General features: G+C 50.7%; 1 protein-coding gene across 1 annotated transcript; it reads left to right on the top strand.

Moving 5' to 3' along the window:
* The first annotated feature begins 3837 nt into the window (after positions 1 to 3837).
* Positions 3838 to 23828, top strand: LOC128723453 (uncharacterized). Its single transcript, XM_053817197.1, has 4 exons — positions 3838 to 4185; positions 19612 to 20197; positions 20295 to 21040; positions 21121 to 23828. The coding sequence occupies exons 1-4, from the start codon at positions 3838 to 3840 to the stop codon at positions 23272 to 23274; spliced, it is 3834 nt and encodes a 1277-aa protein (XP_053673172.1). The 3' UTR covers positions 23275 to 23828.
* The last annotated feature ends 582 nt before the right edge of the window (positions 23829 to 24410 follow it).

Raw genomic sequence — 24410 nt, forward strand, 5'->3', positions numbered from 1 at the left:
GAAGTTGAAGAATTCCACCTACTTCCAATTCAAGCCTCAATTTGATACGTTAATTGTGCTCGACACGAAGGCATGGTAAGCCGATATAACGGGTTTGTAAGGCTCTTTTTTTATGTCACATCTGTTCTATTTACGGAGAGAGAGAAATAATTGAAAACGCGTGTACACGTTGACGACAATTGGTGTTGGCTTGTAATTGCGTAAAAAAATCTCTCTTTAGAAATGATCAGTCCGGGTGGAGCTGCCACCGATTCCCCAGCGTGCACTCGCGACAGATCGCGATCTGGTTTTGGGTCGTATGTTTCTGTCCCTCCCCGATTGCATAACAGCGCCCGCGAGTGCATAATAGCGAAGGGTGCGCATGCTGGGACGGTTGGCGGTTTTTAATAGGACCCACGGTGAAGTACTCACAGCACAACCCAGATTACGTGCTGCCACTAATTATTGCCCATGTCAACGTGGTGCTCGTTCGGTAGCACCACGATAAGCGCACCACCGGGAGCAATGAAATGAATTTGGTGCGTTCAAAAATTATCCAACCACACCACCGGTCGCCAGGGCCGGACGTTGGAGCGAATAAATGTTCAGACTCTGGCGATTTTGTGTTTTTTTTTATTTCACTTCTTTCGCTTCGAATTTTCGAACGTACAATTCCGCATTGCCCACAGGGCTCGAGTGTACAATGTTTGAATTGATTTCGCGTCGAAAACCAACGACTGACGCTGGGCAAAAAGAAAATACACACCCGTGCACCGTGCAATATCGAGTGCGCGTAGGAAAATGACATTTAAAATTGTCCGGCCAACGGACGCGACCACGAGCGACAGCAACCAGACCGGTGGGGATGGGTGGGTGGTTTGGGCGCTTAACAACTTGCCTCCCAGGGCACTCTTTCCACCCACCACCCACCACCCACCACCCACCACCCACCACCCACCACCCACCAGGATATGCGCAAACAGGCCGAAACACACTGCATGGCCAACTTCCCTGCAGGCTTTCGAAGTGCGCGCGCGAACGAAAGCAGCAACTTTCGGGCGCTGGGAAAATCACACTCACACACACACGTGTGTGTGTGTGTTGCAATGAAAACAGCACCGGACTGGTAATTGGCCTGTGAGAGAGCGAGACAGGTTGCTCAGTTTGGGGGGTGTTTTTCACTCGTCGTCCTGCGACTCGTCGCTTCGTCGCACACATGCACGTAGTGGCGAGTGGCGCAAAGAGAGCGCATCGGCAAGGAGCCCTGGGGTGATGAGGAGAAACGAAGGGGGGGTTGAAGAAAAGAGGTGAAAATTTTCAGAGCGTACAGCACCCGCACGAAGCGGCGGGGGTGAGTTTTCGAATGTTGGGCGACTTTCCATGCCGTTACCGGTGGGCAATCTGCATGATCGTGGCGATATCAGCCGGACCGGAACCGGATCTGGTCCCGGACTCGGACCCACTCGTGGGGTGATGTTGCGAAAATAGATTTACAATTTATATCACAATTAGTCGGGGTGGCGCTGTTTCTTTTACGCTCACCTGCCGATAAGCGAAAGGAGTGCCATTTCGATGAAACTGGTTCCCCTTTCGGAGGCTCGTTGGGTTGAAGCCAGCCTCCAAAGGGCCCGGGAATGCCATTCCACGATGATTACGGGCATAATTTGCCGCTTGCCAAAGGGCTCATATGACTACACTGAATGACTCATGCCACCACCACGATCGGAGGTCAGGATCGCTGGAGCTTTCAGCCGGTGTAGTCGCTCCGTTGCTTAATGGAGGGTAGTTTTTTTTTGGGCGGTAGGGCGTAGAGTTGCTCCCTTCAAGGACAACCAATGGGCTGGGGCCAGCTCAATGAGTCCCGCTCACCACCCGGCTTCCGTGGGAAGGTGTGAACGAGTTTGCCTCCAAACCAACCATCGCGCGCGGTTGAGGCTAAGGCGGATGCAATTTTCGGGGTTGATTGATTGCCAGGCCAATAGGGGTACGTACGTGCGCGTGTTCGTGATTTTTTCTTCATCTTTTTTGCCTTCTTCTTATTGCTTCTCACCTCGGCCGGTGAATTAACATAGCATGGAGGGTATTTTTTTTGGGCCGCTGTTGTTTTGTCTCCCTGCTCTCAAACCCAACGGGAAGGATCCGTAGCTGGTAGCTGATCCGGATTCGAAGGTTATCTCTCGATCGATGGTGGTTCGGTTTGTCACCCGCTTAAGATAGTAGGGCTCGTTGATCCGTTTGGAGGCTACACGAGGAATGCCACGCGATGACAGCGCGACTGATCCGAGGCGCATTAGCTGCGCCGTGGGTAAATTGTTGCTTGGAATGTGATGAAAAATGTAGCAGAAGGTTGCTTAGCAACTGGGTTTTTAGTGGAATATTCGTGCAAGAGTAGCACCGTTCGATAGCTCGTCTTGGTAGAAACGCCATTTAAATCACTAAAAAAGCCTTCGTAATGGCCGGAACATTAAGCGCACTTTCTACCAATAAGTACTTACTGGAAAACCCCCGAAAGTGTCCCACTGTGTCGCTCGCGAAAGGTAGCCCAATCTCCGTGGCTGATTGATTGGAAAACGCGCCACGGCCCAGATCCCTCCACAACGACGACGACGACAACGAAATTCCGAACCAATTCCTACCGGCGGGCGTGACGAATTATCTGCTTATTAAATAAATTTGCTGCACTCCCCGACGTTCGACGCCATCGACGGTGCCGTTCAAGGGCAGCATATGGTCAGCGGACCTAAGGTGTGGCTCCTCGAAGGCTTTGGGTGGTTCATTGTGGCGCGAATGAGTCATTCGACTGCACAAAACGGGGGGAACTCGAAAGGCACCAACCGAACCGGAGGTTTTTTTTTCGCGAGAGAGCTTTCGAGAAACGTATTCAAAACCCAGCCGGAGCTTTCGTTGGTGCCAAACCGTGCCAAGCCGTGGCATCGATTCCGCGACCCTAGGGCTATTGCGATTGCGGTTTGCAACCGAAAGGAAGTGGCTCGAGAAACAATAAAAAAAAAAGCTGAGAGTACCAAATCAAACGGAACCGGAGAAACTCCCGCACTAACGCTGGATCTAGTCAATCGGTAAGAGGGGGCCCAAAATTAGCTCCCCATTAGCGGTGCAAAATGAGCGAATAAAATGTACACCTTCTCCGTATACCATTGCTCCGGGCGTCCGTTGAGATCGAATCGCTAATTGAGCTCGTTTTAATGGTCCACTGGTGGCGGTCCGTCAGCAATACACTCACCCACCGGTCGGCCATTGTTTCTCGCTCGGTAAGGGTGTCGTTTTCATTGCCGGAAATAATGCACCCTCCCCAATGCAGTAAGGTCGAACAGAAAGCGCCGTCAACCAAACCGCAGACGGCCTCGTGAAGGGAAGGACGAACACGTGCGGGTGGAAGGGCCACGGTCGGATCAATAGCGAATCGCGGCGATGTGGCCATGTGTGGCTGGTAGGAGGATGGAAAAAAAAGGTACCACAAATAGATGGAAAAATGGCGCTGAAAATGGATACATTTAATCTCATTAGACCCGGCCGGTTCCGTGGCGAATTATGAAAGGCCGTACGAGTGGTAGAGCTAGTTTTGGGAGGCTCAGCGCCTTACGGCGGCTTATAGTGGAGTCATTTTGAGGGGTTATTAAATTATGCGAATTATTCTTAGGCCTGACCGTCAGCCTACGCTCAGTAAAGGACCTCAACTTGCGCAGTTTCTTCAACGTGGCTACATTTTCCGGTTTCTTTCGTTCTTGTCTCTCCTCGCAGGTCCTTGGCGCCCGTCAGAATTCGAAGTCCGTGGAACTCGGCGTCTTAAGTGCACGTGTACCGGTGCCTAGGCCATGGTGTGGCGAAACGCGGTGAACAATGCGCGAACCAATAGCGACCGCAAACCCAGCGTTGACAGCCGGAAGCGCGGTGGCGCCCTCTACCGTGGCCACAATGTTTGGCATTTCGAACGTGCAGATCGTGCAGTCGCTTAATGGGCTACCACCGTTGCAATCGGATGGTGGATCCACGTGTATCGTTCGCACGGTGAGCCGAGCTTCGTCAATCGGTGGACCGGGAAGTGGTGTGGCGTTAAGAAAATCCACCGGTGGAAGCAGAACCAGCAGTCCGGCCACGAGTGTCAAGCGAAATAGCTCCAGTTCGAGCTTCAGCAGTAGCAGCGAACGTCGGAGCGTTTTCTACACCGATCCTGAGCAGGGCAGCACGGTATGTATGCGTTAGGGTGAAGGGACTTTATCAGACTCCGTAGGGCTTCTTTTGAACGAGGAAGGTTGAGTTGAGAATTGGTGCAGGACTTCGTTGGAAACGGTTGCGCATGAAGAACAGAATTGAACGGAGGGGACGTTAATTATGTACTTCTTCCAATCGATGCAACTCGAAGGCGGTCTTCAAGCGTCACTTGCATCATGAGCTAATGTTGTACCGGTCTGTTCTCGTAATAGTTAGTATAACTTGGATCTAGCAATCATACCAAGGCAATTATGGAAACAGTACTTTCGCTCTGCTCCGTTGAATGTCTGTTTGCCGAAGACCTTTGTGTTTGATGGACTGAAACATGAATTGGAATTCTTTTTAATGTTTTCATGTGTTTTTAGCCCATTTGAAGTTTTAATTTTTTATCTTGTTGGTTATAGTTTTTAATGTTATTTATTCTCATAGAATATCCGTCAATTCTCCGTTATCAAATATTTCAATTAGTTTTTTCTCAGCCTTCTATATGTTGATGAATTGTAATGCTGCATAGCCTTGTATACATTATAAGCTTTGTATTAACGATATTACAAACCACACCAACTCACCATTCCTGTTAGAAATGATATCATAACTACTTATGAAATATCATCACGTGGAACGCTTTTGGTTTGTCGCCTTTGGCTTGCTTCAAAGAAGGCGAAAAAAAGGCACCATTTACCGAAAATTGATTTTTAAATGACGATTCGGCTTCACACCGACCTTGCCAGTAATGGTTCAAAATCGTGACACGCTAATCGTTGGCCTCGGGAGTCCTTCCCACTCCAAACACCTTAAACAACCCTAACTCATTCCACCACAGAGCACGATTCGCGTCGCGGAGTGTGTTGTAAAGTGTCGTGCTCGCGTAAGAAATCGCCCAGACTCCAGCTGGGGGCCATTGGAACGGATCCACTCGGAACTCCAATCTCTCGTTCCACCACCCAACAGGGATTCGACCGTATCGAGCCTTGATGCAACTGGGCCACCGATCTCGATGCAGATTGGCCATTGTGTTTGGCAGTCCAAGGAAGAAGCGCTTTGGTGTGGTTATGCAATCGTCTGTGTGGAATCGTGTTCGTCCTCCGTTGCCTGCTGATCGACAGATACGGATTCCGATCGGTGATCTGGTTCCAACCCCGTGGATACGGCTTCTAGGGCCAACCGAAGTCGTTGGCGGCTTTTGTGCCTTCGAGCGAACGGAATACTAATTAGATTTTGGCAGGCGAAAATCCAGTGGTCCATCTGGCGCTGGAAGCGTTGGTAGCAGTTTTCATCTTCACCCAAGCACAACGCCACATTATGAAAGGAAAGTATCGCTTTTTTTGGGGTGGGTTTTTTTTCTTCTGTCGGTGAGAGGACTCTCCTGGCGGGCGTAACGTAACGCCGCAAAGCCTGCCCCAAAACTGGCACGTGTAAAGTGCGATTTGAAACGGCCACTTCGGTGCTTTGATGAGCGTGTGAGTTGAAGAAAAAAAAAGCCGCAGCCCAAGCTTAAATATGAAACGAAAATAAAAACCCCGCAAAAAGGAGCCGGTGCTAAAGGAGGTGGTGGCGTTTTTTTACTAGGTCAAAGTTCGCTGCATTCGCCCCGCATGCCATTAGCAATTGGATCGGTGTGGATCGTATTCAGCGAAATTCACGCTTTGCTTTGATGAATGCACACAAACCGTTACGCAAAACGTTATGGAATGGAGCGCTCCACCCCAAAAACGGGGGAGAATCGAGAAGTGAAATGTAAATTGTGTTTTACAGCGCAAGGATTACTCGGGCGGGGTTTTGCCACAACTCCCGCAACGAAACGCTCGCTTTTCAAATGACACCCAATGTCCCCAAGGTTTGGCTATCGTTTCGATGCGGGTGAATTATCGCGCCGGTATTATTTCTCAACCTCCTTTTCGATCAATTTAGCGCCCTTTTGGTAGAGGGAGATGCTGGCGCTGGGACGTTAAACAGGAAAAAGGGTACCACCATGCGCTCCTAGAGGTCTCCGATGCATTCGATCGTGTATTGGGTGGGGGTTGCATTGTAAATTAATGGCTTCAGCAGTATCTAACCGGTACGGTATTGTTTGCTCGTTAGAAACCGTTTCGCAATCGGCCCTGCGGCCACGACGCCCGATGAGGGCGACGAAAGAACTGAAGGAAAAACCCCAGCCTCCGGGTATGGTAATGCACAGACAATGCACGATAAATGCAAAGCAGCTGAAGCCGACCGGTCGTGAAGGGATGCTGGCGGATGGATGATAAAATCCCCTCGGGGAGGAAATTGAAATCGAAAGTCGCTTATTAGCCGGAGCGGTTTGGAGCGATTGTCGAAGATGAATGGAAGTCCGTCGCACGGGCGATAGACGGAAGCGCTTCTTTTGGTGAGTTGCATTTGGGCTCGATTCGATGTGGCTCGTTTACAGGTTCTCGACCTCTTTGGCTTGCAGATTGGGCGGTGTAATAAGCTGGTCGAGGGCGTTGTGTAATCATATTCGGTTGTCTCGGTTAATGGTAGCAATGGGGTGGATTTTTAACCCTTAGGGGTAGTCGTCAAGTGTTCATCGGGTGAAGGAAGTTGTTAAAGGGTTTGCTGTCAAATTTACTGCTCATCGAAGTAGGTGACGGAGGGTGTACGTTACCTTGAGATGTAAAAACGTTACGATGTGCTTTGATGTTGCTGTACAACGTCACAAAAGAGCATTTAATAATTCCCATTTATTTTTGTCTTTTTCGACAAAGCTTGGCTAATGGCTTTACGAGCTTTTATGATATCATCGTTGAGTTTATGGAAATAGCCACATGTTGAATTTCGTATGAAAATTGCTCATTTTCCCGAGTGAACGTTGTGCGTATGTGGCCGTGGTCAAAGTTTCAAATATCTGTCCCTTTCTCAAACCAATCTTTTTTGCCAAAACAGCTTGATCTAGTTTATACTGCGATGAAGATATTTTTACGTTTAATTCCGAGAGACCAAGATGGGTATGGCTCTTAACTAAGCCGTGTAGGAACGCGATTACAAACGACCGTACTAAAAGTTGCTCTCCTCAAAGTAACGCTTCCTAGATCGAGCCAAGAAAGACATCTCGAGCAACAATCTGAAATAAAGCCTCCTCCAAAACGACACCCGACCCATTTGGGGCGCCGTTTTGCGGTTATGAAACCAATTAAAAAATATGCGTATTCCAAGCGATAAATTTCATTACGAGCCGCTCAATTCCGAGCCAACCCACTCACCCTGCACGTTCAGGTGAATCTGGAGGCCAGCGGTTTCAGTCGCAGGTTTATGACCACCATTGTTAGCCTGGCCGGGTTGAACCGGTCGGATCGGTTGTTCTTGGACGCTCGGTTCCTACCTGTGCGTCGTGGGGTCTTCCGCCCGCGTGTCCATAAAATGGCTGCCCGGAAGGTGCAGCACCAAGGGTGGTTTAGTTCGCGAAGCTTTTATGCGCTTTTTTGGGGAGGGATTGAACCACCTCGGTGGAGGAAGATCATTAATGTCGCGTGTGTCTTGATCCCGCTGAGATGAAACCCACGTGTGCCGATGGAAGCGGGAAACTTAGTCGAACAACTCTATCGAACCATTCGGGGGAAGGATTCGTTGGCTTCCTGCGAGAGGCGACATTACCCCCATGCGCTGGAGCGATCATTAATGATGCAAATTCGTGTACCCAATGGAGGGCCGTGCCATTTGGTGAAGGTTTATTTTCGTTAATGGTTGACCCCGCTCCGGATGGTGGAGTTTAAGTGCTGCTGCTTGCATGCGAGGCTCTCCAGTGGCCATCGAGCTGGTTGAGGGATTAATTACGCAGGGTCTAAGCTGGATAAACAAGCGAAACCGGTGAGCGAGTACTCGTGACTCTAGGTCATTTTTGGAACGATGATTTATGGTGGAATCGGCGGTTTTGATGATGTTTTCCTTTCGGTGACATTTCGGTTTTTGTGCTTATTTACTTTGAGGGGGATTTTATGCTGCGTTTTTAGCCTCAAAAAGCTACGAATGTTCGAATGTCGGCTCCAAACTTTGACACTCCACATCGGGCACTAATTTCTAGCATATCCATACGAATTGAGGACATTTTCGGCTCTTGGGTGTCCGTAAATGACGTGTTTGCATGTCTTCTCTCAAACCGGAATGAAGCTGTGAAAAAGCCATCGCGTGAATAAATCGTCCCCCAACGCCATAAGCCATGGTGCCCAATTACGGCAGATCCTCTTAGCTTTGGATTAACATCGGTTCGGTGTCGTTCGGGGTGGTTTTTACACGATATCCACGCAAAATTCCATCCCCTAAATCACCCCTCGATTGGTGGGGCTGTAAAAAAAACGGCTTCCTTCGAGCGATCGGGAGGGCTATGCAAACAAATAAACAAAAAAAGAGGCCAAAAAAATCGATCGAACAGACCCGCAGCGTCAAAACGGTGACAACCGTGCTCGCGAAAGCTCGTGCTCGTGCCAAAATCCCACGCCACCACCCGTGACTGCCATAAACGGGCCCGCAAGCTCCGGTCTTCCGCCGGATGCTTCACCGGTCGCCGTAAAAGGGAAGCCATAATAAGCGTGCTAAATAGACGCCATAAATCTGGCGTGCTCGCGACGATCACACCGGGTGCGTGTCGGGCTTATGTTGATTTTTCCACACGCACACACACGCACAACGGTGGGTGATGGGATCGGGTTCAATATTGGCTCTTCCCGTGGCGTGTTTTATGCGACCGTTTCCGATGTGTTGTTGAAAAATTTCACTCGCCCGTCCATCCGGAATGCCGAATATCGCTTAAGACGCTGGCCGGATGTGGATGGAAGGGCCACCAAAGCATCAATCAGCTCGGGTGGTGACGCGGATCCCTTACAGGCAAACCAGTTCCGGAAGGAACGACACCCCAAAAGCCCTCGCAGCGCGAGAAAGTCACTAATTCGTGGCCAGCTGATGATACGAGCCACCTTTTGGAGCGGATCTTTGAACGATCTACTCCTCTTTCGCCCTTCGGAGGCGTCTTCCACCGTGGTGATGGAACCAATCGCGTTTGATTTCCGGTACTAATCGGTAAATGTTCCGTTCCACTTAGCCCGTGGGCGCGTTGGGCCGGAAAGGTCGTTGCTCGTTGGGGCAATGGGCTACTGATCGCCCTTGCGAACCCTTCGACATCGATCGCTCGGTGGTCGGTGGTTTCTTTCTCCATCGCCTTATCGCGTCCTCTCATTCGGCGCTTTCGTTAGATATTGAAGTTGAAAGAAAAACGCAATCTTCCGAAAGCTTAATTCGTACGTCTGTACATTCGTGGTGGGCTATTGCGTCCGTTTCCGGCGTGTCGTTGTTGAAGATGGTGGAAATTTTCTGTCTGAGCGGGTGGAAGATACAATTTTGGGGCGGCAAAAGTGAATTTCATAATCCAAGCGCTGCGAAATGAATTCAAGAGCTTTCGGTGCAGGTGGGTTTAAAATTGCTATGTTTTTGAGGTTCGCATCCGGCTGCCTTGCGGCGAACGCCTTCGTGGGACTATAAATAAGACAAAATGAATTTTGACAAAACGAATCGTTTTGGCCATGCCTTGATGGGTCGATCAGCAAATTAGTAGATGGCATGCCCTTGAGCGATCCTTTTGTTCGTGTCATCAGAAGATCAAAGCTAGTGTCGATAATTTTTATTTGCGGTTTTGATGTTAAATAGAACCTTTTGGATTAGCGAAATGTTTGCATCAGATACGATTTTATGAGATGAAATATTAGCTGTTTTAATCTCAATCTTTGACTGTACAACAGGTACTATTTGACATGTTACTGCAAAAAGTATCTTGTTGCTTTGTTTCGAATTTTCCGTCTTGATTTTCTCATCATTCTTTCTTTCACTTTTGCTACATTTTTCCATTCAATTCAATTCCAATAAACCCATAAAAGGTTGTTCTAGTCACACCCATTAACATAATTTCATGCGACCGAATCTGCTGTTGTTTTTTCTTTCAACAGCATCCTTGGCGTTATTTTTTTCCAAAAGAATTCGATTACCTCAAGAATTATGCATTCTTCGCATCCCATTTAAGCGAAAGCCGCTCTGCAATGAAGCAATACGTAAATCATCGGCACCACAAAGACAATGCAGGAGGAACGAGCAAACCCAATCCCAAAAAAGGCCCACAACACTGTGTTTATTGATCTTTCCTTCTTCGCGGTGGCTGCGGTTCATGCGAGGGAGGACGATACATTTCAAATTACTATCCACTCTTTATGCAATATGCCTACCGAAGAAGCATCCAATATTCATTCGGTACTGGCGTGTCGTGGCGTTTCGTACCACCGCACAATCGTTTGCGCGCGGCCAAAACCTCAAATTACCATAACTTACCTTGTCCGTAAACGCTCCACCAGTGTCCTCCCGACCGATCGTCTCACGCGGATCCTGAAACCCCGCCAGGAAAGTGTCACGAACGGGCCCCGCATCAATCGCCATAATCGTACAGTGCGGGGCGCATTACACAGGGCCGCTGGTGGTTTCTAATGAATATTTAACAGTGTTCGCGCGAGTGACTGCTTAAAGAAGGAGTCCGCACCCGGTCGCGACCTAACACCCGCGAAGGGCGACCACATTTGGGTGGGGGGAGGGGAGTGCTCTTGTGGCGGTGCCTTGTGTGATCTTGTGTCGCTTTAAAGTGTGCCGTGTGCCGGCGGTGAAGGGATTTCCCATTTTCACGGATGAGGTCACGTGGCAGCGTTCGGGGCGATTTCACGTGTGAGAATTCGGCGCTCTGTTCGGCAGTTTCGCAATGCACACATACCTCCAGGTGTTTGAGTTTTACACCACAAAACAAAAAAAAAACGCATCGAAACGAACCACCCAACCGTCCAAAAGGCACCCAAAAGGTGGAAAATCCCTTCCGCTCGAAGGCTCGAAGAAGAGTCGTCGGCTTGGATTGTGCGACCGGAACGAAGATCACGATTAGTGCTTCGATTTTTTTTTCTCCGCCCTCACAGATCTGCCTTTCAATTAAATGCCTCGAGTTGCCCTACATTCCGAACCGCCCGAGCAAACGGATGACGAAACACGACCGATCGCGGCTGATGAGTCGAGCTTTCTTCTGCGTTACGGTTCCAGCCACCTGAGATCACGTGGCCGCCCTCGAGCTGTCTCGTTTTGGGGGAGCCATTTTCGAGCTCCAAGTGAGCCCTTTTTTCGCGGGCTTGACGCTGATGGATGGATGTTTGTGCAAGCGGCACATGATCGATGGCCGAAGATCGGTTACCACGATGCGTCGCTTTTGGCGTGCTGCCGCTGGCAACAATTTAGCGCGTGTCAACGCGGGGGAGTTCTCTGGGTTTTTTTTCTTCTCTGGTGCCCTTTCGGTGCATTATAGCCCAGATATACGCAGCAGCGTTTTTTTGTTTGGCCTCACCGAGAGCGTACGTGGGTGAACGCGCCAAAGGCTCGTTATGGAGCTCGCTGGGTTTTTGTTTTGCTTACCTTCGATGGCCCATTCGCCATTTGGTGGCCTGCTTTATTTTTATCGTCATCGTTGGGTGGGTGGGTGGGTGGGCTTGAAAATCGTGAGAAGGGGGCAGTTAAGATCGCAAATAAAGCACCAACGGAGGGGGACTGTTGCAACTGCTGGCCGACTTTCGTATCGAGCTGGCACGGCGATACCGAGCTTGCGAAGGTCCGATGTTTTCGTTGGGTGGTTGTTTTTTTTTTCGCTTCTTCTTGTCCGCTAGCTTTTCTGCTGCATCACCGACCCAGTCCCAGCGCCAACGTGGTGGTGAGTCACGCCGGTGTACGCCGTCTGATTGCTAATTGCATTATTATGCTAATTTGGTATCGCAAGTGCGATGTAATGCGCCGTTGACACACGTGAGCTCTTTGACAGTTCGATCTGACCCTCGGGTGACAGCAGCTATGAGAGATCCTTAAAATGCAGTTGGGTTTCGGATCAATTTCAAACCCTCATGTCCCTCAATCGGTTGGAATTTGACGGCGTGATACAGTCATCTGAAAACACCCGCCTTTAAAGCTCCTTCTCAAAAGCTACCCAAAAGCCCATTATGAGCTCGTTTTCGTAGTTCTCACCGCGTGGAAGCTCGCAACTTCGCCCACAACCCATCAGCCACCGCAAGGGGGTGTGATTGATCGTCAAAATGTCACGGTCAAATCGCGTTGTTTGGACGATTAAAATCATAATTTTGTCGGATCGCGCAGCCACACCGTGTGACCGATCCGACCAAGCGAAGGGTCTGCCCTTTTGGGACGGTGCGCATCAAAACCCACCTTGGTGACCCTGAACGGAGCTATAGTTTGGGTTTCCCAGCTGTTGGAAGCGAGCCGTTGGTTCCCAGACACCGCAGGCTGCACCTTGTCGTGGCAGGAAGCGAGCCATTTACACGTTTGCCTAATTTGATTATGACCACGATGGCAATTACGTGGCAATCGATAGCGGGCGCATCGGGTGGTTCGCCCTCGAGGTTCACGCAGCTCGATTGCGCTCATAAATCGGTCGATCCCCGCGGCCAGACGGACACCGGTTCCGGTCCGGAGTGGATCATAATTGACAGGTTTATGACACGGGCGTACGGTGAGCTTGATTGGCAATTTGGAGCTCGTAATGAAGCCCGCATTGGCTAGCGCTTAAGGGTGAATGTTCCCGAGTTCCTGTCTGGCCTGCGTACGTCCATTGGAGCCATCGGATGGCGTTAGAGGACGATGTGATGAGGCTTACAGCAGGGAACACGCACGATCGGAAATGAAAGCACATCCGTTTTTTTTTTGGGGAGGAATGGAACGCATCGAAACGCTCCCTTCAGGGGGTTTGTGTCATTTTAGGAGGCCCTATTTGGGGCCGGTTTATTTGCCTTTTTGGGGGTTGATTTAGATCGAAGACATTCTTCCCAATTTGGTCAAGCGCTCTTCTTAAGCGCGTCACGGTTTCGTCGTTCATGGGGTGTTTTTTCCGCTTTTCTACCCAAATTCGTGACGCGCGATGACTTAAATCGGTCGGATCCTCAATTCTTCTAGAACCTCGACTCCTGTCAGCTGATCGTTTCGGTGCCAGCGATGAGTCGTAAAACGGGCCCCAAAATCGTGACCAAACATTCCGAGCGTGGCGTGTTGGCTTGCTAAGAAAGCGTTTCTTGACGGCACGTCAAGCGAAGCAGAACCACAATTCCACGGAATGGTGGAACGATCTTCAAACGGAGTGTCATCGCTGTCACGCTTTTCCTAGAATCGACGGACGTTTTTAGAAGCGCGGGCTCGCGTTGACAATTCACCATTTTTTCCGATTGATTCGTCGTGATCCGTCGGGACAGGAGAAAATTAACTGTACTTGGAGCGTCGATCGTGATCACGCGCTGGCTGTCCTCTGTAGGGATCGGATAAGGGATGGTTTTTTGATGGCAAATTTGTGAAGCATTCCAAAACCCACGAAGCTCATTGGGCAGGTCTTTGCGTCACGATCACCGATCACCATCGTCGTTTTTGGTGCTCAGGTGACGCCACAGTGATTTTAGAGAAGGTCCTATCCTTAGACGTTGCTCACGAAACATTGTCGCTTTTTCCCTTAAGCATGGATGGCAGATCTCTCGCTGAAGGAAAGTTGCCGATGGAATGGATGTGAAAACGATGAACTAAGATGATCTCGCGCGATCGAAACCGGCGGCTGTGGATGCCGACGACCCAACCACACATCCGAGCGACCCCAGGGAGACTAGACTAATTTGAATAATGTTCCAATCGCGAGACCAGAGCCGGGTGAAAACTCTCTCTTTCGTTGTCCCATACCCAGCAACCAGATGGTGGCGCAGACGCGATCAACACCATCACCACGTCTTCGATCGTCTTCGCGAGATCTCCCTACCGTGAGGGCTTGGGTGTGTTGTTGCGTTTTTTTTTGTATTTTCGCCACAACGGCACGCGAACAAAACCGGGCAGGCGTCTGGCTCGAGATCCAGGACCGGTATTGGAAGAGATTATCGACACCGTACGTCACACCGGGCGGTCTTGTTCGGCTCGACGACCCCAGCCATGCAGCAAAACCAGTCTCCCAAGGTGGGCTGAAGCGTCTATCAACAAATTAGAGGCCAGGCACCACCGGGCGACTTCCTGCCATCCTGTGGCCGCGCACGGCTTAATCTTTCATCGCACGAGTCGCCTCATGGCACGCTGGCGGATGGGAAACTTGCCCAGCCACATTCTTCCCTTTGCGTAAACGCGCGCGCTCGCGTGAGCGTTCGCGCAGGAAGAGCACGTGGTCGAACATTTCGATGCACGGAAACGTAGCCCCTTGGGGCAGCGAGCGTTCCAAGTTCAAAGTCAAAAAGGGTTTCGAAAGTGCCCCATCGAAAATGGGCTCCATCTGGTGGATGACGCTGTCGATCGCTCTGGTGGTCGATCGATTCCATGTGCGCAGGTTAAACGCATCAAACGTGGGGTCGATTTGAACTACGCGAGTGGAGTTCACGCAAGCCAGTTGGCGTCATTTTCATTTACCTTCTTAGTAACCCTTGAAGCGTGCTCTAACAAAGAGTCCAGCAAATAAACAAACGCCTCAAACCCTCCAGGAAGGAAATAACCACGTTCTTTGGCGCAAACCGTTCTCTTCCATCTGACACCGAGACGGAAGCGAATGGCTTCCCAACCCAAAAAGCATTCACCTTTTACAGGACTGCCGCCGCGAAAGGTTTGCCGCGGTTTGGTTATTAAAATTAATTTAAAGGTGAAACGCCTTGCGAATGCGGGAAGGCCACACCGGAGCGGAGAAATTGGAGCGATTAGTCGTCACTTTCGAATGGCGGCGTTCCATTCGTTCGGATGGGAGAAAAAAGTGCAACGTCAGGGAGTCTGTGGCTTGGCATTTTGGCATCCGCGTGGGGGAGATGTTGAAAGCAGTTTATTGCCATTGGGCGGTAGGCTAATTGCGAAGGGATGCCCTCGAGGTGCGTTTCGAACGCCCAATGGGTATGGTCAGTAACCAGCAACGTGGCCATGTCGTCGTGGCTGTCACGTTTTGCAAATCGAAAGGAAAATAGGACGCACGTGCTGTGCCTTCTGCTGCCAAATGTGGGAGGGTTTGCTCCTTCGCCGACAGTAGGGACGCCGGCTCGTTAAGGGTTATGGGAATGTATCCGCCATCCATATCGGGGCGCGGGTTGCTTGTGTGGGTGTGCATTATCACGATGCAGTGAGCATATGGGCTATGAAAGCTAATGTTTGCCCATATTATCGACCCGCGCCCCCCAATAAGGGACCTGTCAAGGGTGGGTGATTGGTGAAAAGAAACCCACCAGCCATTAGAACGGATCGTTGGCCATTTTCATGGGGGTGGTTTGAATATTATGATCAAACAAAATGATATCCTCTTCGTTATGTACTGCGACTCATCGTGAATGGCCATTCAGGGGGTCGGTCGGGAAATTATTATTGCAAAAGGGAAAAAAAAATTACATTCAAAATATCGACCCTTTTCCGTTCAAATGTGCCTTTTACAGCTTAATGACTGACATAGTGTTCAAAAACGCACGATTTTCTAATGATGCAACGCATTCACGCATCTTCGCGCTCTCACTCGCATGAAAAGAGACCACAGAAGCGAAACTTCTCTTGCAGTAAATGAAGAGCCTTGCTTCAAGTACGATCGTAGCGTTGTAAGTAATATGAAGAGCGTCCAGGAGAACGTCGTTGACTTGCCGAATGGGTACAAAGTGCATCTGCATGTGCATGTGCATGCGAAGTAAATCTAAACGCTACACATTCCATTCGCTCGCCACGCAAAAACCGCATCCCTTGCCACGTTTCGTACCACGCAGCAACGCAAAGAAAGCATGCTCCGAATAACGGAAGGTCATGCGGATGGCGAAACGGGGTGCCATGTTAGCAGCCGCGGTCTCATGTTCGTGGGGGTCGGATTCTTTCGACATTTCTAGCACTTTGTTGCGCGGATTGCAACAACCCTCTTTCCGGGCATTCGCGAGCAACAACACCGAGCACAAATGCGGGCTCGAGGCTCGAGTTTTAATAGCACTTTTTTTTGTTCTTACTCACCCGGAAGGTGCAGTAGGGGTGTCGCGTGGGGTGTAAGGTAATGCTCGGAAGCCGGGAAAACTCCTTCCACCCCAGCCACGCTAGTAACACGAAACGCGAAAATGCATGCAATTGTAGCGGGGTTGTTTTAAAAGCGCATTAAATGTGCCACAAGTGCAACCGGGTGGCTGTTGCTGTTGCGATCCCACGTAGTCTAATTAGCTTAATCCGAAGCGAAGCACGCAACACGGACATGCACACACACACGTACACATGTGCGACCTTTGCCCAGGGGCTTACACCTGTGTTCTCTCGCCTTGTCTCGAGATGACGAATGGGGGGTTTCGTAGAAGGGCCTCTTTTTTCCCATGCGCCATTTTTTTTTCGCAACGAGACACGAATGCACGTGTTGCGCGTTCTCCGCGTTCGTTTATCGCGCTTTATCGCGCTTATCAAACAGCACACGGTGCTTTTGTGTCGATGGGTTTTATCATCGATGATTTATCGTTCGTCTCCAAGCAACCAGCGCGCACCAGAAGTACGTTGAAGAGCGGTTCAAGTTTGCATTAAAAGAAAGAGAGAGAGAAAAAAAACTCCCACCAACACCCACTTGTTTATTACGTGCTGCAACGCTGCAACCGTGCAGGCTTCGTCGATGTTTGATTTTTCGTTTTATCAAAGCCCTTATCGGCCCTCTCCGGTTGCCATTGTTTGCCAGGCGGGCTGCCTGTTTACGATTCGGTGCCGCTCGCATCTGAATTATGCAAACAATTTAGCGTTGTTTGCGGGCGAACATTCTCAATGCGCCCCATTAACCTGGGGCTGTGGTGGTTGTTTAGGATTTAGTTAATTCCAAACCCCGAGCAGCCGGGTGCCGGAGCGATCAATTGTTGAACCCCTGGGCCACGAATGTTGTGTAATTTGCGCCATTTTTCTGCCTTCCAAAAGCACGTGTCAGAGACGACGCGATGCAGCAGCATAATCGTTAGATGAACCCCGTCTCGAAGCCCCGTCTGGCGACAGGTCGTTGCGATCAACGCAGCCGGTTTAATTGAACCATTTCGATGCAGCAATTTGCAACCATTAGGTGGAGACCGTAAGGCGATAAGCGATCGAGCAATCGTAACCGAAACCAACGGCAAGGTGTCTTTCAATCTCTATCACTGAACTGTCACTGTCCACGCGAGGAATGCGCTCCTTGATATGCATCTAGGGGTTGTAGCCATCGGGGGTGGTTTGTAGAGAAGAGAAGGCAGAAGAAGGTGCAGGAGCGGGTGTAATGATAATTACCCAGCCCAACCCATCACCTCGAGGTTGTCCCCAGTGCGGAGTGAAATTACGCTTCTCGCATACAACGGCGGGTTTTGAGTGTGTCTCTGTCATTTTCATTACAGTGGAAAGTGTGATCGATAATTTATAAATAAACGTTTAGAAAGCGAGGAATCGGAAGGAGACAACCCCACGCACGAGAACGGTTTGAGCTCTAAACGTGCGAATGAACTAATAACGGGCCCGGGCGAATCACGGGAGTCGTTGGCACTTTCACTGCGGTTCGCGGGTTTGTGTGATTCGCGCAGTCTAATGAAGTAATTAAACCATTAATGGGCGATCCGAGAGTGTGGAAGCTTTTTCCCTCAACGGACGACAAACAGATGTGATAACGTTTAACCTTCGGCGAAACAGGAAGATGTTGCAGATAACAACCCCAAAAAGGTCCAGGGCCGTGGGAAGATGCCGAGATCAATCGTTTTACGTCGCGATCGAAACACCCGCGTGTGGGTGGCATGGGCGTGGTGGATGTTATCGCACCTTTTTATAGATAAACAGCGCGGAAATTTATCAAACCAACCCCCGTGCGTGGGTGGTACGTTACTCAGGCGTTGTGAATGTCGATAATCACGACAATGATGGCGCTGATGGATGGGAACGCATTTTTTAATGATCGTCCTCATGATAAAGTTTATCAGCGAGTACGGGTGTGTTTTATCATGCGGCGTGCTTGATAATGGAAAATGAAATCGTAGGAATAAAACAAAAAAGCATCAGTTTACGACGTGTCGTGCCGAGGGAATGCAGCCGCCGATTGTCCTTGGTGTGGTCAATTTGGTGTGGAACCGAGCGTGCAACAACAGTCCGCATTGGGAACAGGCAAGCGTCCGTTTTTGGGTGGAATAATTAGAAATGGCATTCGTTGCGATTTAATTACTCATGCATAACACACACCACAGCGCGTGGGTCGAAGCTGGAGTGATGTAAAAATATTGTGAAAATTCATATTACACACCAATTGCACACCAACGCGCCGCGAGGGAGGCTCATAATAGCTGTCCCGATCGCGGATGGATCGGAAATTTGCATGGAAATGAAAATTCCTACCCTGTGGGTTCTTTTTTTTTTCTTTTATTTGCTTGCTCACTCCCGGAGAGTCGAAGCTGGTTGTTTTTCACGTTTTTCATATCGTGCGCCCTCGCAAACGATTGGCGGGAAGTGCGACTGCGGAAAATAAATATTGATCGAACGAAAATTGAACTCTCCTCGAAGCAGTGTCCGGTCAAGCAGTGTGGGAAGTATATTAAATGGCAAAAAATAAACACCCTCGTGCAGTGATTAACCGCTCGGAAGTTATGCACTCTCCCGTACGATAACGAATGCCCATTGGGGTTGTGTGTGTGTGTTTTTTTTTTCGGATGCACTTTTCAACGCTGGCCATTTTTGGCAGACCGTGCGAAAGAAAAAGGTAGCCGGGCTAGGCGGATGTTTTGCTCTCTCCTCGGGAAAATTGGGATAATTTGAATAATTGTTATAACTGAGTGGCTTCTCCGGCGTGTCATACCTTGGCCGCTACCGTGGCTTATATCAGCTGTCCCATTCCTGCATCCCGGAGTCACTGTAAAGTGCTTCTCTTTCGTTGGTTTGGGTACTAAGTCTGTGTAATACCCGGCAACTTTGGTGGCGCTTTGGTGCCTGTTCGCTAGCTCTAAAGTCGTGGCAATAATTATGTACAAAATGTAAAAGGCACAACCCGTCGCCAGGAACGTCTCGTTGAGGCAGCGATGGAAGCCTGCCACTTGATAAAACAAACTCATGAAACCCGTGGCTGGGTGGTAGTTTGCGAAAATGATCCCACCACGGAACATTTTTAATCCAGCGTAATCTCCATCGAGTGAAGTGAGCAATAAATATGCAAATGCGGGCGTAGGGAGCACTTTTTCTCCCTCTCATAGTGAACCGGGATGAAAAGGGGATACTTGGAACTGGTCACCCGTGCCCGGTGTATCATTTAAGTTTCGCTTTTCCTCCCTTTTCGTAGCGCATTAGCCGCATTCAGTTTCGCCTTTTTTTCCCGTCTTGGTCCGCTTGGTGTACTAAAAATCGTTTTTGTTTCTTTGTTTTCCCTCGGTTTTCACCACCCTCCAGACGGAAGCGGCCGAAAAGGACGATGCGATGACGAACGACGATAGCTGCTCGACATCGGATGCGGCAGTCTGCCGAACGCCGAAGGATTCCCCACCGAAGGACGAACCGTTGCGGCGACTTGACAACGGTCAGGTGAGACGCAAACAGCGCCCAACGAGTGGTGGCATGCCGGAGGGTGTGATTGGACCGCGGGCGCACCTAAAGCTAGTCAGCCAGGAGCTGGAATGGGAGCGGAAGTTCCGCGACGATCAGCTATCCCGCATCCTGAAGGGGCTGATTGCGTTCGAGACGCGGTTAAAGCACGAACAGCATCGCATCCGGCAGCAGCTGTACGAAAAGGACGACGTTATCAACCGGCAGAATTGCACGATTAACCGGATGAAGCGGAAGCTCGCCGACGAAGCCGTTGGGGAGGCTGATCTGGAGGGTTTAGAGGATGCTCCAACCACCGACGGGGACTCCCAAGAGGTGGCCCAATATTGCCCGAAGTGTCGCAAAAACTATTACCGGCTCGAGTGCCGTACGAGCGGGACGCAAACCTTCGACTACTGTCTGCGGGATGATGGAGCGGAGAGTGTAAATACGGGTGAGTTGGCTGATGGAAGGGATCCTGGAAGGGATCGAACTCAAAGAAGGCGTTACTAACGCGTTGGTTGACCCTTTTTTTTCTCTCCATCGAACAGAAAACTTGTCCCTCAACAGCGTGGAATATGCGTCGTCAAGCGAGGAACAGGAATCGTCACTGTACGTGCGGGCCAACTCGTTTAAGGACGCCCGCCGAAGCCGGAAGTACACAAGCAAACGCTCCTACCAGGGCTACCAGCGAGGACCATCGCGTGCAAGCAGCTTCAAAAGTACGGCCTCCGGACCAGCCACGGGTACGCTGGCGAAACTGGCCAGCGAACGGAACGGTCGAGCGAGGCTTGAGGAGGAACCGGGCCACGAGGCGTACGTTAACATCGAACCAAATGCGAATGTGCCTAAAATAGTGATCTACGAGAACTACGAGAGCGACAAGGAGAACAAACGGTTGGATCAGAACCGCCGGGAGTGCAACAACTACGATAACGTGGCACCGTACTCGAATCGGATTGATTCGCTACATGGCATCCATGGGAGGTTTGCCGATGATGGTCAGCAGCAGTTGGAGCGTGGAGGCGAATATCCTTCTCGCGGTGCAGGATCGAAACGAAGCGATGGTAGTGAACAGATGGAGCTGGATGATGGAACTATCTTCTATGAAGCACACGCGAGCGCTGGAAGTGTAGCAAATCAGCAGAAGTACACCGAGGGGATGGAGATGAAGCAAACGATCGAGACGAACGATGATTGGTATGCCAGTGCGAGCGATATGGAGGACTCGGATACGGCACTTGGGAAACCGTACAGCAATGCGGCCGTCAATCCGGTGCTGGAGTGCGTCAATCAGGTAACCGAGATGGCTGGGTGTAGCGATTCCGGAACGGGTTTTAAACTAACCTCGTTTTTGCTCTTCAATTTCCACTTCAGATACTTCTCCAGCAGTCGATGGATGGGTTTGGTGATGGCAGCAAGGACACGGGAACGGGCGATGGAACCGGTGAAGAGGAGCACTACATCAAGGCACATCAACCGTCTCCACCACCGGCAAAGGAGCAAACGGCGGTTCGATCGAAGAGAGTGCACTTTTCGACGCAGAACAGCATGGTGCAGGTGCCAAGGATATCGCTTCAGTCGGCGCCATCGAGCCAGGGTGGTTCGGTTGGCCGAAAGGACGACAAAGTTTCACCTACTTACGAAATTCAGAGCATCTACAGCAACGAGTACGAACCGATCGGCTCGGAGCATAACTCCTACTCGAACTATTACGTCGACATGGAGTCGAAGCTTGGTTCGGAGGACCGTGAACGCGAACAGGCACTGGCGGAGAAGCGCAAAACTCCACCGGCTTTACCACCGAAGCCGGCCAATCTCCTGAAACTGCAGCAACTTTCGAAGGGTGGGCAACGAAATCAGTCACTTGTAGGACCGGCGGCGAAAGGACGAAACTCGTCCGCACAAAGCGACATTGCGGAATCGGAACCGGACTACTGTTCTATCAGCGAGATTCAGGACTCGGTGAAGTGCGTTCAGATTGTGGCGGAGATTCACAAGGACGCGTGTGAGGATGACTACTCGATAGTGGACGAGCAGGAAGCTGGGCTCGTCACGTTGGAGGTGCAGGATGCGTCCGAAACGGTGGAAACGGGCAGCAAGAAAAGCGCGTCCGAGCTGGAGGAATCCTTTGCCGACGTGCCGAAACTCCCGAACGTGGCGGAAATAGTGCCACCGAAGAAGGAACCGTTCAACAAGTTCATCAGCCAGGATAATTACATAACCAAATCGCCCGGAGGACCCGGAAGCCCGATCAAAAGTGCCGTCGCAGGAATGCCGTCAGTGACGACGACGACAAGCACGACGCCGGTGGTGACACCGGCCAAAAAGGACGACGGTGAGTTCCGGGAGCAACTGTCGGAGATTATAGCCGAGATCAACAAGCAGTCGCCCGCCATCCGGAACGCGTCGAAGAAGCAAATACCGGTAAAGGACCTCAGCCCGGCGTTCCGGGGCGTTAGCCAAATACCGAGCGTGGCGTTCCACTCGAAGCTGAAACCGGTCGATAAGTTGAGCTTCCTCTCGAAACCAACCGCTGGGACGTTGTCCGGGTCGATCCCGAGCCTGAAAATGACCGGTTCGATTGGCCGACCGGCCCTAAAACCGTCCATGCTAAAGTCGTCCCTTTCGACGAAAGCACTCTCGAGCACGAACCTCGCGCTGGGTAGCAGCAGTTTGGCCCAATTCGGTAGCCCAGTGAAGTCGGTTTCGTACATTCCCAACCTCAAGACACCCGGCTCGAGTGGGACGCTACCCGGGAGCGTGTCCTGCGTGGCTGGTAACACCGGAAGTGGCACCGGAAACTCACCGATAAAATCGTCCACTTCGCCGGCAAAGAAAGCACCGGGTTTGGGAAATGTGGCAGGTGGATCAGCCGCGGTTTCGACGGTCTCGATGCCAACTCCGGTGCCGGTAATCATCGCCGAGGACAGTAAGTTGCCAATTCAGGCGGAATTTGACTGGTACAATCTGGACGCTGAGTATGGGAAATCCAACCAACCGGACGTCATTGTCGAGGCGGATCCAACCAACGCGAATGGTGATGCTGACGCAGGAGCACCGACTGATGAAAAGGACACTGCGTCATGCTCGGAAAAGCCCGCCAATTCCGGGGAACTCAACGGTAATGAAAGCTCACCAACGGCCAACGGTCCAGCGGGAGCAACCGAACTCGAGGACGACCCTTGCGAGGACGAGCTAGAGAACGTGGAGTACAACCTAGACGAGGAGTACAAGAGTGTGGGACCGATCGTGCCACCGCCGGACATCATCCAGAAGAGTGCACCCGTGACGCCACCGAAGAATGGGAAAATTCCCTACAACAGCCTGTCGTTCAAGGAGCTGATGCAGCTCAACGAAACGCCCAAGATTGGAGCGGAGAAAGCGAAAGCGAAGGCAACCGGTGCCGGTACCGAGAACGGACCTGGTGGCAGGAATTACGAGCACTTCCTGGATGACTCGGGTCTCTGCTCGAAACCGATTATCCTGCCGCGGAAGAAGCGCGTGTACTATTCGGGTCCGTTCGTTTGACCGGAGGTGACGTAGCGTGAGACCAAGATGGCGTAGGGCTTAGGGCGATTGGTCATAGTTTATTTGTTGTTCGATTTGTAGGCTAGCACAAGTGCGCATCACTTGGATGAGCTGTCGTTTAACGTTTAGAGAGCACATCAAGTGTTGTCAACCCGGCCCGAAGTAGGGTGAACGTCCCTGCGTATCGATCCGTGTAATATCTTATCGCGAACGTTCACACAGATAAGACGACCCAGTGCATTATTAAGTAGATGAGGTATTAGGAAGAAAAAAATGGAAAGAGAGAGAGAGAGAGAGAGAGACGGAAAAACATGCGTCCACCACCTGTCGGCTTGACGGGAACTGTGCCAATGTTGTGTTCTATGCTTTCTGCTAGCGATCCGTAAAGTTAGTGCGAGGGATTGATCATTTCCTTTTCCCGGTGAAAAGGTCCAATGCTTCTGATTTCCGCTGCGGGAATAGTTAGTAGGCGCGTTACGTATCCTGCGTATCCTGGCGCGTAAGCGCGTTAGTAAGCGACCCGTTTGCGTACGTTCGCGTTAAGTGAGTTAAACTGCGCTAAACTGCGTTCAGTAACCTCCGAATGGTGTTACCGACATGGCATGGTCTCGTTTCGTGCTGTATCGATCGAATCGAGCATTCATGTCTCGTCTCGCACCGTTCACTGGGTGTCCTACCGTAATCGGGTGAGGCGTTAATTAGATCAACCGTCCGTTCCAACCACTTTCGGCTCCATCGATGCAAAATGCGGTCAAGCGCTGGAGTGAGGCCCATAAATGCGTCGGCGTGGGATGCCCTTTTGAGGTTTACCAGCGCATATTCTCTCGAGCACGTACACGGGCTGGGGGACAATGTTTAATCGGTTTAAAATATTGATGGACCAATGAATGGAACGAAAGTGACAAACGAACTAATGGCGAATCGTCACCGAAAGCGGACAGCCCCGGTGGTGGGAAGTGTACGCATCCAGGCGGAATTAATAATGCATTCAACCATCATGCACCACATCGAAACGGGAACCAAACGTGGGCAACCAGTGCGGCTTTAAGCGTCCTTTTTCAGAGCGAGTTCAAGGATCGCGAGTACGTTGTGGTTTCCCAGAAGGCCGTTGCATGAGCCATCGAGTTGGTTGTTTC

The sequence above is a fragment of the Anopheles nili genome, chromosome 3 (genome assembly GCF_943737925.1).
Source record: "Anopheles nili chromosome 3, idAnoNiliSN_F5_01, whole genome shotgun sequence".
In the NCBI taxonomy this organism is placed as follows: Eukaryota; Metazoa; Arthropoda; class Insecta; order Diptera; family Culicidae; genus Anopheles; species Anopheles nili.

Bases quoted from the DNA above. Each gene is read 5' to 3' on its own strand.
- LOC128723453 (XM_053817197.1), top strand. From the start codon at position 3,838: ATGCGCGAACCAATAGCGACCGCAAACCCAGCGTTGACAGCCGGAAGC. The intron at 4,186-19,611 runs GTATGTATGCGT...ACCACCCTCCAG, and splicing joins ATCCTGAGCAGGGCAGCACG to ACGGAAGCGGCCGAAAAGGA. The intron at 21,041-21,120 runs GTAACCGAGATG...TTTCCACTTCAG, and splicing joins TGCTGGAGTGCGTCAATCAG to ATACTTCTCCAGCAGTCGAT.